At 48.4% G+C, this 15000-nt stretch overlaps 1 protein-coding gene across 2 annotated transcripts in view; it reads right to left on the bottom strand.

Annotated features, from left to right (window-relative positions):
• Positions 1-15000, bottom strand: part of LOC122264725 (cell division control protein 42 homolog) — a 142395-nt gene that overhangs the window by 649 nt on the left and 126746 nt on the right. For both annotated transcript variants that reach the window (XM_086531687.1, XM_086531688.1), the window contains 2 exons: positions 1476-1664; positions 1-1300 (listed from right to left, as the gene is read on the bottom strand). The exon at positions 1-1300 is cut by the window's left edge and continues 649 nt beyond it. In XM_086531687.1, coding sequence (XP_086387813.1) covers positions 938-1300; positions 1476-1664 — 552 coding nt within the window. In that variant the 3' untranslated portion in view covers positions 1-937. The remainder of the gene's footprint in view (positions 1301-1475; positions 1665-15000) is intronic.

Raw genomic sequence — 15000 nt, 5'->3', positions numbered from 1 at the left:
TATTTATATATGTTCCTTTGTTCCTCATCTGTCGAACATCATCAGTGTTCATCACCACTTCATGGACAGAGTCATGTCGAATCCCTCGATTTTATTACTATTGGTCTATTGTTCGATCAAGTCAGTGCGTGCATGACCTCGAGGAAACCTTTGTCCGACACTTCCATTGGTTCGAAGAGTTGGTTTCTCTGGGTTCGTTCCGCTTTCAGAGGTTCGTCTCGGTGCTTCGGGAGTTGGTCCGCTCGACTCCGCGAGGCTTTCCGAAGGGAGAAGGGAAGTGGGAACTCGTGAATGGTTGTGAAAAGAGGGAGGAAAATTGCCTTTTGTTTGTGATTTTTATGGGGTTATCGAGGAATGATTCAGAATGGATAAAAATAAGAATTAAATTATTTATAGTGAAATATGCTCTTTTCTGCTTGGTGCAAAATCGTAAGAAAATAATTAAAAATCAAATTTTAAAAAGAAGCAAAACCAAACTACTTCGTGCAATATTTAGCCTCTCGATTGTTTTCAATCTGGCAATGCAATTCCGACTGCAATTCCCTTATCTGGGATCCACAACATTCCGGAGACTGGGAGGATAATCGAAGCATATCAAAGTCTTTGCGTCTTGCACTGGGAGGCTTCGTCTCGTGAGAAATGAATGGAGGGGCGCAGAGCCCTTAAGGCGCTCCCGAAGAAAACATGACCTCGTGCACAGACTGCAGTCGAGAGGGGGGGGGGTGCACGAGAGGGAGGGAGAGTGGCAAAAGAGGGACAGGAAGGAGCAGGTCGAGAGGACCGCCTTCTCCTCCGCACCGAGTTGTAAGAAGACACTTTTGAGGAGGCGTTTGTGGTGACGTCATCACCTCGATCTCGGGGCACAGGGCGGCCCGCGCTTCCTCGCCCCTGCGGCGGGCGGGAGGAGGCGGGGGCGGCGCACGGACGCGGGCGTGGATCAAGAGAAGCAGCAGAGCTTCCGCCAGCCGCGCTTCCTGGCGGTGTCGTCGGTGTAGTCGAGGGCGTGGCGGCCGTCGCGGTGGTTGAGCGGCTCGCTGGCGCCGTCCCTCGCGCTGCTGGCGCCGCCGGCCTTCCGGTGCCGGGACGAGATGGAGCGCTTCGACGAGCCGCCCCGGGACAGCGGCGGGCTGCTGCGCGCCTCCAGGGCGGCGAGGATGGCCTGGTCGAACACCTCCTTCAGGTTGCGCTGCGTCAGGGCCGACGACTCCACGTAGCCCACGGCGCCGATCTGGTGCGCCAGGCGCCGCGCCGCCACCTCCGACACCGGCTGCTCGCGGTACTGCGCTAGCTCTATTAGGACCTGCGGGAGGAGAGAGAGGGATAGTACAACCGTCCTCACTGCCAAATATGTTAAAATATGCACACAGAACCGACCGAACACACGGCCCTGGAGGCCAGGTCGTCGCAGCCAAACCCACAGAGCGCTCCTAGCCAGCAGGCTCGCTCGCTCGGCTCACTCGCTCGCTCGTACCCACCTTCACATCTGTCCTGAGATCGCTCTGGGTACCGACGAGCACGATGGGCACGCGGGGGTTGTGGTGGCGCAGCTCGGGCAGCCACTTCTCCCTCACGTTGTGGAAGGAGGTCGGCGACACCACGCTGAAGCACACCAGAAACACGTCGGTCCCGGGGTAGCAGAGCGGCCGGAGGGAGTCGAAGTCATCCTGCGGGGGAGAAGGAGGGAGAAACACCTTGAGGATTGGCTCGCTTGGTGCTTGGCGCTGGCGCCGGTGTTACTTTGTTTGGCTTTTGTCGCCGTTATCAAAATGGTCGTGTTAGTTGTCTACTTGTTTGCTTATTGTGGTTGGAAAAATTCTCAAAGCATTAACTGGTCCTATCATAGTATTACCATTACTGATGTTGTTCTTGTTATCAATATCATTAACATTAATATCAACATTATTATTGTTACTTAGATTTCAACATGTCCTTGAAGAGCAATATTATACAACATAACATAAAATGTTAGGTGTTAAACAAAGGAACATATTATTTCATATGTATGTTCTAGCAATTCAAAATAGAATTTCTTAACAAATAAATCTACATAATTACTCTTGTAACATTTAGCACACAATAACAAAAGGTCAGATGAAAAGCAGTGTGTAAAAGCCTGTGTATGTATGTGTGTGTGTGTGTGTGTGTGTGTGTGTGTGTGTGTGTGTGTGTGTGTGTGTGTGTGTGTGTGTGTAGGTGCGTGAGCGTGCATGCATGTGAATGTGGATTGTGTAAGAAATCGCCACACAGACCATAACGTCAGTCACTATCATAACCCTCCCCAACCCTTCACCACCTCTCCCCCTTCCCTCACACACTACTACCCCCTCCCCCCTCCCCCCCGCCCATTACAGACAGGTGTGGGAACCCTCCTCCTCAAATGCCAAATTCCCACACACTCCCACGCCCGCAAAGCCTCGCCACGGAAGCCCCACATTACCAACCATCACAACAAATATATTCGAACCGTCTTTCCCCCCCTCACCCCCCTATCCCTCCCCTCCTCGTGTGAAAAACAGGCCTATACCTACACGAACAGCTGTTGTTGCCGACACGTGACAACACCGCCGGGAGGGTGGGGGTGGTGGTGGTGGGGGAGGGAGGGGGGTGACGCCAACCCCTCCCTCCCCCTCCTTCCCCCTCCCGACATTACAAATTGCAGGTAAAAAGCATTTATCAAATTCCTCTGCTGTGACTCACACTGTAGGAACGCCCCCCCCCCCCCCCCGGCATAACCCATAACACCCTAACCCAGTACAGACAGCTGGTCGTAATAACCACCCTTGTGACGCTGTACAAAAGGGTGGTAACTCAACAGCTTGCGGTACATGCGGTTGCAACTGCGCATGCGTGACGTCGGGAACAGCGTTGCAAAGGGCTGGATTGACGAGATTCACTCGAGATGTTGCTTCCTGTACAGCCAACAGTTCATCCTATTTCGAGTATATATGTAAATCGGACAAGCGGAATGAGCGCATAATTCGGCCATGAGGTTGTAAGAAGGGATAAATTCCACAAATAAGAGAGAAATGACATGACACGGACACGGAAGCAGGGTATTGTTGGCAAGCCTGACGCGCGTAACACGTGGTGGTCCACTTGTTCGCTCGAAGTGTCTCGACTTCCTGCCGCGGATCTGACTTCTGCTTCGTATCAGGAGCTTTATCTACGTCACAAGTGATAACCCCGATCCCTTATGAACAATAAAAAGATTCAAAACATGCATTTCAAAGAATAATTCTAGGAAAATTTACAGAAAATGGAACAATACTAACAATGACCCTCGTAAAATAGACGACGTAAGTTAACAATGCGATTGTAATCCCAGTTGCAAACTTCCGCGTCATTTCAACGTGAAGTGATCACAAGCATTCCGGATATCAACGACCAATAATATAAAAGAGCGTATCATATTACTGTCAATTGCCAATGTGATTGCTAAATATATGACCTATGATAAGCATCGGACAATAAGCAATCACGGTACCTTCGAATGGGATTTTGTCTGTCCGTCCGTCACTCCGTGTCTGTCTGTCTGTCTTTCTCTCCGTCTGATTGTCTGTCTGTCTGTCTGCCTGTCTGTCTGTACGTGTGCGCGTGTAAACGAATACATAAATAAACGCGTCCACATACATCCATAGCCACATCAAACCCTCCCCCCAGAACATAATAATCATAATAATACATCAATAATAATAAGAACCTCCCACAGGGTCTCGTCCCCTTTGAGGACCTCCTCCCTGTTCCTCCGAAGTGGCATCAGCAACAGCAGGACCGGAACACCCAATCACGGCGCCGCACACCAACCCGCGGCGGACTAACGGAAGCAGCAGCGGCGGTGGCGACGACGACGACGCCTTCACGACTTTCGTATGAAAAGCGTTTTTGAGTGAGAGAGGGAAGGGAGGGGAGGGGAGGGGTGGGAGGGAGGATAGGAGGGAGAAAGAGAGAGAGGGCGGGTGGCAGAGGAGAAAGGAGGGAAGGGGGGAGGATAGGAGGGAGAAAGAAAGAGAGGGTGGGTGGAAGAGGAGAAAGGAGGGAGGGAGGGGGCCGGGGTTGGAGGAGGGAGAGGAGGGGCGGGGGGTGGGAGAGAGGGCGGGTGGAGAGAGGAGGGAGGAGGATAGAAGGGAGAGGAAAGCACGAGAGGGTAGGAGGGCGAGAAAGCAAGGGAGAAAGGATAAGAAAGGTGAGGGTGGGAAAAAATGGAAGAGGAGAAAGAGAAAAGCGGAGCGGAGGGGAGGAGGGAGGGAAGAGAGGGAGGGGGAGAGAGGGAGGGGAGAAAGGGAGAAGGAAAGAGAAATGAGGAAGAAAAGACAAGACAAAAAGAGGAAGGTTTAATTTATATGTGTTTTTTTGTGTTTTTTTTTTTTTACTTGTGGGGGGAAGGTGTACTAGTGGGGTAGAGGGAGAGAGAAGGGAAGGTAGGAAAAGAAGGTGGAGGAAAGAAAGAGAAAGGGGAAGAATAGAAAGACAGAGAGAGGGAGAGAGAGACAAAGAGGAAGAGGCATGAGGAAGCGGAAAGCAGGAAGAGACAGCAGAGCGATGCGCGAGAGCGGAGGGGAGTTGAGAGATTGCGCGTGGTGGGAGAGTTAGCGGAGGCGAGAGGGAGAGATGAGCGACACACGATCACCGCCCCCCACCGACGTGATTCCCGTCGAGGGAGAAGAAGAGGGAAGTGAAAGAGGAAAGAGGAGAGAAAGAAGAGAAAAGAAGGGGGAGAGAGGAGAGAGAGAGATGTGGGAGAGAGAGGAGTCGAATGATGGAGAGCGAGGGAGGAGAGAGAGAGGCGGGAGAGAGAGAGAGAGAGAGAGAGAAGGGGGACTGTAAGGAGAAGAGAGAGAGGAGAGAGAGAGAGAGAGAGAAGAGGAGAGAGGAAGGGAGGGGAGAGAGAGAGAGGGAGGGGGGAGGGGAGGGGATAGAGGGGGGGGGATAGTAGGTGGGGGTAAGGAGCACCGAACCCTTCCCCTCCCTCCTCGCGAAGTCTAAAGTCGAGGAATCGGAGACGGGATTTGTGACGTCACGGCCAATGAGAAGGCTTCCTTCCTACCGTGTCTTGGCGCCGGAGAGTCAGCAGGTGTCACGCTTGGACACACACTACTACTACTACTACTACTACTACTGCTACGATTACTATTATAGCAACTACTGATACTACGATACTGCTACTACTGTTTTTTCTTCTACTACAACTACTATTACTACTAACAACTACTATTGCTACTAACAACTACTATTACTACTACAACAACAACTACTACTTCTTCTACTACAACTATCACTACTACTTCTAATACTATTACTACAACTACGACTACCAGTACTGCTGCCACCACTAATTCTGTTACAACTACTTCTGTTAATTATACTACTACTTTTGCTAACCGTATTTGACTATCCGCAATGCAATATTACCCTCAATACTACTACGCCTCTATTAGCCAACTCCTTCAACAATATCTATCATCCTAACGACTAATTTCCTGTCAAAAGCGTTACTCTGTCTCGGCGTAACATCAAGTATTCTATCATTTGTAAATAAACAGATTATGCAGGTATGAACCCACTTCCTTTCGGCACACAAAAAGTCTTTCCTCTTTTCCACCTGCTTCTGTGTGCCTCTTCCGGCCTCTCAGTCTCGGTTTGTCTGTCTGTTTCTCTATCTACTTACTCTCACTAGCTCCCTCCGTTCTCTCTTTTTATCTCCCTTTCTACATTCTCTCTGCTTTCTACCCCCCCCCCCTCTTCTCTGTCTCTGTCTGTCTCTCTCCTCTCTGTCTGCCCCCCTCCCTCTCTCTCTCTCTCTCTCTCTCTCTCTCTCTCTCTCTCTCTCTCTCTCTCTCTCTCTCTCTCTCTCTCTCTCTCTCTCTCTCTCTCTCTCCCTTCCAGTTATAAAATCCCAAAGACCAAGGCACGTACAATGGGCGTACCAGTCTCCACCACCTTGGCGTGGGCGTACGCGATGAAGGGGCGTGATGTGGTGCGCCTATCTTTTTGTTTTCTTTCTCGTGTGGCAAGGAACAACAAAACATTTACAAACTACATAATGGCCGGCGGTTAGCGGTGTTGGCGTTTGATAGGCCTATAGCGATTCGTGACTAACCTTTTTTTTTTTCTTCTTTTTTTTCCTTCTTCTTCCACGATTCTTGTTCATTTTTCTTGGGCGTCAAAGTGAATAAAAAAAATGTGCAGGTCATTTGTCTTTGTACGGTAGGCGGAGTGGAAGTCTATTGTCTTGTTCTGCGTTTCCTTTGTATCTTGTGAGTGTGGACAGCGAAAGTTCTCGGTCGTGAACACTAAAAACACACACACATACACACACACACAGCGAGAGAGATAAATCATGTACACATATAGATACATACATGTATATTTAGATACGTAGAGATACATATAAAGCTAGATACACATACAGATACATAGACAGATATATAGGTAGGTGTACAACTGTACATACGGATAAATAGATATATACGTAGATACAGTTATGGATATATATACATAGACAAATAGATCGAGATATACGAATATACGGAGACGAGAACTAAGGGGAAAATAAATACACGTGGGGGGGAAGGGGGTGGGGGAAAGATAGATAGGTAGAACCCCTTCTCCCTCCCTTCCTCCTCCCCCCTCCCCCCCACCTAAACCCCCGACAGTCGACTATGAGACAGACAGGTAGAAACCCCTTCTCCCTCCCTTCCCCCTCCCCCCTTCCCCCACCTAAACCCCCCGACAGTCGACTATGAGTCACTTAAACTGTAGCGCCGCGGGCCATCTCGCTTCCGCCAGGCGAAGTCTTCGGGAGGGAGTTCGGCCGCAACCCCAGCAACCCCGTGACCCCGCCCTAACCTCTCTCTCTCTTTCTCTTTCTCTTTTTTTCTTTTCCTCTTTCTGTATTTCTCTCTTTCTCTTTTTTTCTTTTATTCTTCTCTTATTTCTTCTTTTATTCTTCTCTCTCGTGTCGACACCCCATCCCCCATTCAACCATATTTTTGTCGGTTTCTCTTTCCTAGTATCTATCATTCGAGAGACAGAGATAGATAAATAGAGAAAGAGAAAGAGAGAGAGAGAGAGAGAGAGAGAGAGAGAGAGAGAGAGAGAGAGAGAGAGAGAGAGAGAGAGAGAGAGAGAGAGAGAGAGAGAGAGAAGAAGGAGAGAGAGAGAGAGAGAGAGAGAGAGAGAGAGAGAGAGAGAGAGAGAGAAAGAGAGAGAGAGAGAGAGAGAGAGAGAGAGAGAGAGAGAGAGAGAGAGAGATAGAGAAAGAGCGAGAGCGAAAGAGAGAGCGAGAGAGAGCCAGGCAGTCGCCGCGTAACCGAACGATCCGACATCCGGTGATCTAACCTCTACCGGACACAGCTATCTGATCCCTCCCTCCGACGGCCTTTCTTATGACAGAAAACAGGAACACAATCATTTATCCTTATTGTCTGTCTGTCTGTCTGTTAGTCTCTCTTTCTCTATCTACTTGTGGAACTTCGTAATTTCATTGTATTATGTACGTTTAATCATCAACCTTTCCTTTCTTTCTTTTTCTCTCTCAGTGCTTACAGATTACCACAAAACTGAACACACATAAACACATATATACGTACATGATACATGCATACAGACACACACACACACAATCACTTATAAACATCTCCAAGTAAGATTACGAAATGTGTGTGTGTGTGTGTGTGTGTGTGTGTGTGTGTGTGTGTGTGTGTGTGTGTGTGTGTGTGTGTGTGTACATATACATTTTAAGAAAAGAACCCGGCACCATGGTTTACACAAGGAAAATGAGCACTTCTCACTTCAAATCTGAAAGACTCAAAGCGCAGGTATTTCTGACTCTGATATTTGTGGTTCGTGACCTGGGGCACAGGAGAGGTAGGGGGAGGGAGGGAGGGAAAGGCAGAGAGAAGGGGAAGAGGGAGAGATGGAAAGTGGGAGGGAGGGAGGGAGAGGGAGAGAAAGAGAGGAGGGGGAGAGGGAAAGACAGAGAGAATGGGAAGAGGGAGGGAGCGAGGGAAAGACAGAGAGAATGGGAAGAGGGATGGAGGTAGGAAACGAGAGGGAGGGAAAGAGAGAGAGAGAATAAAACCTGCACGGTCATACAACTCCAGCCCAATTCGCAGTGACCAAGAGCAAAATAATCCTAGCAAAATCGTGATACTTTCGAATACAGAGGTCCGTTACGTACATACTGGCACATATATCTGTCTCCGTGTACACACACATATGAATACAAATACGCACATGCGCACAGCCTCGCACGCACGTACACACGGCATCATATCACTAAACAGACTAGCTATTCACTCTTAAAACCCTAATCTTCACTCACCCTCTCCCCCCTACCCTCACCTTCACTCCCTCACCGCCACTCATTCAACCGCAAGCAATCTATACGAGCAACTTTGAGGAGAATAATGATTAAATGTTGCTATGTACCCTCTAGCGTCATTTCATACGAAAAAATGCACTCACTGGTAACTCTGATCTCAGGAAGCCACCTGCTTATTTTCCTCTTGGCTTTCTCTCTCTCTCTCTCTCTCTCTCTCTCTCTCTCTCTCTCTCTCTCTCTCTCTCTCTCTCTCTCTCTCTCTCTCTCTTTCCCTATTTTTTTCTCTTTCCCTATTTTTCTCTCTCTCTTTCTCTCCCTCTCGAAACCTTTCTATCAAAACTTCTCCCTCCTTTCTTATTCTTGCGACTCCCTCTCCCCTTTCTTATTCTCCCCTTCCGTTCAACACTTTTCTTCGGCTGTTGCCTTCTCTCTCACTTCCCAGTTTCTCTTCCTCTTCTCCGTTCTTTCATTCCCTTCTACTTTTCACGGTTAATCATTCTTCTTTGACTCCCTCTGTCCTCTCATCAAGCTTCTCTTATCCACCCTCTCCCTTCCCCTTTACCCTCTCCTTCTCCCACTCTTCTAACTCCTATCCTCTCATTCTCCTTTTCCTTTTCTCTCTCCTTCTCTTTCTCCTCCTCCTCCTTTGCTTCCCCTTCCCCTTTCCCTTCCCTTCCCTTCCCCCTCCCCCTCCCCCCCAGTTGGGAAATTAGGTTCAATTCGAGGTTCAATTCCAAATTACCATGTCAGGCTTTGTTGGTTGAATTGCTCTCTGGAAAGAGAGGGGGGAGGAGGGAGGGGGAGGGGGACGGGGAACGGGTCGCCGGGGAGGGGGGAGTGGAAGAGATTATGGGGGAAAAGAGGAGGGGGAGGAGGGGAGAGGAGGAGGAGGAGGAGAAGGAGGAGGGGGAAGGGGAGGAGGAAGAGAAGGGGGAAGGGGAAGAAGAAGAGAAGGGGGAGGGGGAAGAGAGGGGGAAGAGAGAGAGAGAGAGAGAGAGAGAGAGAGAGAGAGAGAGAGAGAGAGAGAGAGAGAGGAGGAGGATGAAGGAAAGGGCGAGAGGGTGAGGTGTAGGAGGGGGAGGGGGAGGGGGGAGGGGTTAGGAAGGGGGCGCCGGCCAAGAGGGACAGACGCGACAAAACACAAGCTCCGTTTACAGTTCCCGGCGAGAGGCCTTGTGTAAAGCAGACATGTCCAGACGTGAGAAGTTGCTCGCTTTTCTTCTCTCGCTCTGGCCCTCTCTTATTCTCTCTCTCTCTCTCCTTCTCTCTCTCTCTCTCTCTCTCTCTCTCTCTCTCTCTCTCTCTCTCTCTCTCCCCCTGTCCTTCTCCTTTTCCCTCCCCTCCTTCTCCTTCTCCCTCTCCCCCTCCCCCTGTCCTTCTTCCTTTCCCTCCCCCTGTCCTTCTCCCTCCCACTTCCCCTCTCCTTCTCCCTCTCGCCCCTGGTTCTTCATCTCTCCCATCCCTTCTCTATTTCCCGAATGGCTCTCTAATCGCTCGATCGCGATACCATGCAGTAGCTGGGTCTAAGGGCACAGAGTGGGAAAAGAGTAATCCTCGCTGTAATGATACCGATAATAATGGCAATAATAATAATAATCAAAGAAATGAAAGTGCCAATAATAATTATAATAATGAAATAAATAATAATAATAATAATAATAATAATAATAATAATAATATTAAAAAATAAAGATAATTCATACCCCACCTTCCAGTAGCTCTCTCACTTCGCTCACTTCATCAGCTCTTTCTCTCACTTCTCTCCCTTATTATCAACCTCTTTCTCTCCCCCCCACCCTACAATCCCCCAGCCCCTCCACGTTCCCACCTCCATCCCCCACCCCACCAATTTGCCGCGCATGCGTAAACTCGGTGTTAAAATGGCAACTGCCCCTTGGGTAGTCGATGCAACATGCAACGTCGATGAAGAACCCCCCTCCCCCCTCCCTCCTTCCCTCTCCTCCATCACTCCTTCTTCCTCCCTCATTTCCCCTTCCCCTTCCCCTTCCCCTTCCCCTCCCTCCCCCACCCATGCACACATGCACGCGATCGCGCAATAGAAGTCATTATGCAAAAGCTAAAGTTTTGCAACGTCTAACTATCGTGCAGAACGCTGGGGTAGGTAGGAAGAGAGAGAGAGAGAGAGAGAGAGAGAGAGAGAGAGAGAGAGAGAGAGAGAGAGAGAGAGAGAGAGAGAGAGAGAGAGAGAGAGAGAGAGAGTGAGAGAGTGAGTGAGTGAGAGAGAGGGAGAGAGAGAGAGAGAGAGAGAGAGAGAGAGAGAGAGAGAGAGAGAGAGAGAGAGAGAGAGAGAGAGAGAGAGGGAGAAGAGAGAGAGAGAGAAAAACAAGAGAGAGAGAGAGAGAGAGAGAGAGAGAGAGAGAGAGAGAGAGAGAGAGAGAGAGAGTCAAAGAGTCAGATAGATAGATAGATAGATAGATAGATAGATAGATAGAGAGAGTCAGAGAGAGCGAGAGAACGAGAGAACGAGAGAGAGAGAGAGAGAGAGAGAGAGAGAGAGAGAGAGAGAGAGAGAGAGAGAGTCAAAGAGTCAGATAGTTAGATAGATAGAGAGGGAGAGTCAAAGAGTCAGATAGATAGATAGATAGAGAGAGAGAGGAAGAGAGAGGAAGAGGAAGAGGAAGAGGAAGAGAAAGAGAGAGAGAAGAGAAATAGAAGCAAAGAGCCAAACAAACACAATGTGACGTAAGAGCAGCCAGCCAGGTCACATTCCTTCCTCACACGAGAGAGCCTTCACCTAACCTAACCTAACATCTAGCGGCAAAGCAGAGGCAAACGACAGGTAAGACTTTTAAGTTTTCTCGTTTTCTCCCTCCCTCTCTCCGTCTCTCTCTCTCTCTCTCTCTCTCTCTCTCTCTCTCTCTCTCTCTCTCTCTCTCTCTCTCTCTCTCTCTCTCCCTCTCCCCCCCCCCCCCCTCTCTCTCTCTCTCTCTCTCTCTCTCTCTCTCTCTCTCTCTCTCTCTCTCTCTCTCTCTCTCTCTCTCCTACACACACGTCATGTTATGTCATGATTAACACCACTGCAATGCGAGGGAGGGAGGGGGGAGATGGGGGAGAGGGGGGAGGGGAATTTTCATGCAGGGTTGCATGGCAGTTGCACTATCGTCTCACCACACCCTTTTGCTATTCCTGAAGGAGGGAGGGAGGGGTGGAGTGGGAGGAGGAGACACAAGGGCGGAGGAAGGAAGGAGAGAAGAAAAGAGGGGGAGAGACTGGTGGGAGGTGGAGAGAGGGGGGAGAGTTGGGGTAAGGAAGGACGGGAGGAAGGAAGGAAGGAAGGAAGAAAGGAAGGGAAGTGGGGGGGGGGAGGGAGGGAGGGGGGAGGGAGGAAGGAAGGTGGGAAAGGCAGGTAGGGAGAGGGAGAGGGAGAGAGAAGAAAAAAATAAAGAGAGAAACCGAGATAGAAAGAAAGAGCGACAGATACAGAGCGAGCGAGAGAAAAAAAAAGAGCAACAAAAAAAGAGAAAGAAAGAGCGACAGATACAAAGCCAGAGAAAGAGAGAGAGGGGGAAAGAGAACCATAAATGAACGAAGAAAGGGTGAGCAGATCAGAGCTGGAGAACACGCGACCATCGACCATCGACCTAGGACCCTGAGACTCGCTCCTAATTCTTAGATATCCTTTCCTTTCCCCGCTCCGAGCGCTCCCCGTCTCCTACCCCCTTCCTTCCTTCCTTTTTTTTCTTTAGTTATTTCTCGCTCTCTTCCATCCCCGATATTTCTCTACTCCGTCTTATAATTGTAATCCTCCTTCTCGGCCCTCTCTCTGTCTCTCTCTCTCTCATTCCCTCATACCCTCCCTACCTCTTCCTTTCTCTCTCTCCCCTACCCTCCTCCTCCTCTTCTTCGTCTTCTTCCTTTCACTCTCTCCCCCTCCATCATCCTTCCCTTCCCCCCTCTTCCTCTTCCATCGACCCCCCACCCCCTCCTCCCTCTTCCACCGACCCCCCACCCCCTCCTCCCTCTTCCTCCTCCTCCTCCCTCCTCCTCCTCCTCTGCGTTTAAGAACACATTAAAAACAGTCTTTGAACTATCGGTAGCTAACCTTGGCAAGCTGATGCCTTTTAATGACCTTTTAACGGCCCTGTCAGGAATGCGTTTCTAGGGGGGGGGGGGATAGAGAGGGAAAGATGGGGGGGATGGGGGGAAGGAGAGAGAGGAAAAGAAAAGAGGAAGGAGGAGGCAAACATAAGAGAGGGGACGAAGTAAGAGAAAGAATGAGGGAGAGGGGGAGAGAGGGAGAGAGAGAGAGGATATGTGTGTGTGCGCGTGCGTGCATGAATGTGTGCGAGTGTTTATGTTCGTGTGCGTGCGTCAGTAAGTCTGTCCCGAACTGAATCACGTACAATCCGCATAAAAAAAAGAAAAAAACACGGAACAGCACACATCACCTGCCTTCACCATTACGACTCGACACCGACTCATCACAAACTCACCTGAGGAAGAGATAAGAAAAAAATAAGTAAATAAAGAACAAATAAAAACTTATTACCGCCGTAATTGTTAGCCTGAATTACTTGCAGGAAATCTAACCTACTTTTGCGATTATGAGCGTGCGTGCGTGCGTTAATTTTTTGATGTAATGATAAATCTACGTTTATAATATTACCATCAGCACCATAATATTGTGTGAAGAGAATAACAAAAACTACAAGTGTAACAACAATCACCAAGAAGTACGAACAATAATAAGGATGATGATGATAATAAGGTACAATAACTTATATCCGCCATTGCAGAAATAGTACCAGCGGTTTCCCTAACCTAGAACAAAGAAATTCCAAAAATGTCTTACTCACCATTACACACATACGCACGCACACGCAAACACCGATTTCTCTCTTTCTCTATTTTTGTTCTCTCTTTCTCTCTCTCTCTCTCTCTCTCTCTCTCTCTCTCTCTCTCTCTCTCTCTCTCTCTCTCTCTCTCTCTCTCTCTCACCCACCCACGCACGGACGCACATCAAAATGATTATAAAAAATAAAGAGATAAGTTTGGAATAATTGGCGTCAACGCACGCAAGAATGAACATGAAAAGGCTAACATTAAGTAAATTTTTGCGCACGAACACACACGCGTGCAAACAAATTCGTCTATATCCTTACACGTGTAAAATGTTTGTTAGCCGGAACAAATTCATTAACTATTTATCATTAATAATCTGTTCCCAGAGCTGAGGTAACTTTTAGTATATATTCTCTTTTGGAAGTTATGACTAGTTAACTAATAATTCTATCAATGGATTGTAGATTCGTAACATACTAATGAATATTCTATAAATATGAACGATGCATAAATCAAATAATATGAACCAACAGCAAAAACAACCAAAATATCAACAATACACATATAATTCAACCAAAAAGGTAAAAAAAAAAAAAAAAAACTCAACCACAGAGAAAGAAAAAAACAACAACACATAAACAAAACCCAATAAGCGCAATAAAACACAACAAATAATTAAAGAAAACGCCCCTGCGGTCTTCTGAGATTTCCCGCCATATGTTTGAAAAATGGCGGTCTTTCAAAAGGGAGAGAGAAAAAAGCGCGCGAAAGCCGGCCGTTCTGGATGGTTAAGTGACTAACCGTCCATTTGGCATATACAGCTACAAAAGGGAAATATAACTCACGCCGAGTGAAAATATGATAGGAGACCCGTCCACCGCAGAACTCTCGAGGGTTCTAAATAATAATGGTGGGTTGCCGAGCTTAGAAGAGAGAGAAAAAAAACAAACACAAAGGAAGCACATATCCGCGATGTTCTTTTTTTTTCTTGCTTTGGAGGAGGGGAGGGGGAGGGGGGGGTGAAACCGCAACCGCCATTTTGTGCGTGTGTGTGTGTGCGATTTCACCTTAATCACGAGTTAAAGAACGGATCGATGGCAATTTGTGCCTGTTATTATTCTCTTTGAAGAGCAAAATAGCTTTTATCTCTCCCCGGCGGGCAGATGTACTCTCAAAAAGGCGAAATTAATGCACGAGAGCCGAGGAAATTGCTGAGGGCGATACATTTGCTTCCTTAATCTAACCACATCCTTTTAATTTAGATTTATTTCTCCCACACGCCCTGTCAAGTTCTAAAACATGCTAAACAGTGTGGGCGGTGGGAACGATTGATGGATAGATGGATAGCGGAAAGGGGAAGAAAGGGGCAAAAAAGTAAAGGTGGAGAGAGAGAGAGAGAGAGAGAGAGAGAGAGAGAGAGAGAGAGAGAGAGAGAGAGAGAGAGAGAGAGAGAGAGAGAGAGATAAAGAAAGAGAAAGAAAGAAAGAAAGAGAGAGAGAGAGAAACAGAGAGCAGAAAAAGAGAGAGAGAAACAGAGAGCAGAAAAAGAGAGAGAGAGCGCTGACTGGTGGCGCCCACATTACACGCCCGTCACATTGGCCGCTGATGGGCGTGTGACAGGAGCGGGAGACGCAGCTGCCGGTAGCTTTAACTGTTCTGTAAATTCCACTCCTTGAGGCTTGAGGCGTAAATGGTTTTGAGAACAAGACAAGACTTCGAAATGTGGCGGGCATGGATGAATTCTAGAATTCTAGGTCTATACAAAGAGACACGACTCTCTCTCTCTCCCTCTCCCTGTCTGTCTGTCTGTCTCTCTCTCTCTCTCTTTCTCCCTCCTCCTCCCTTCCTTTCTCTATCTATCCCTCCCTCCCTTC

Source organism: Penaeus japonicus, unplaced genomic scaffold, assembly GCF_977035675.1.
Source record: "Penaeus japonicus unplaced genomic scaffold, GWHDUDI00000001_assembly GWHDUDI00000036, whole genome shotgun sequence".
Taxonomy (NCBI): domain Eukaryota; kingdom Metazoa; phylum Arthropoda; class Malacostraca; order Decapoda; family Penaeidae; genus Penaeus; species Penaeus japonicus.
Note: the sequence above shows the minus strand (reverse complement) of the source record. Positions and strands in the feature narration are given on the sequence as shown.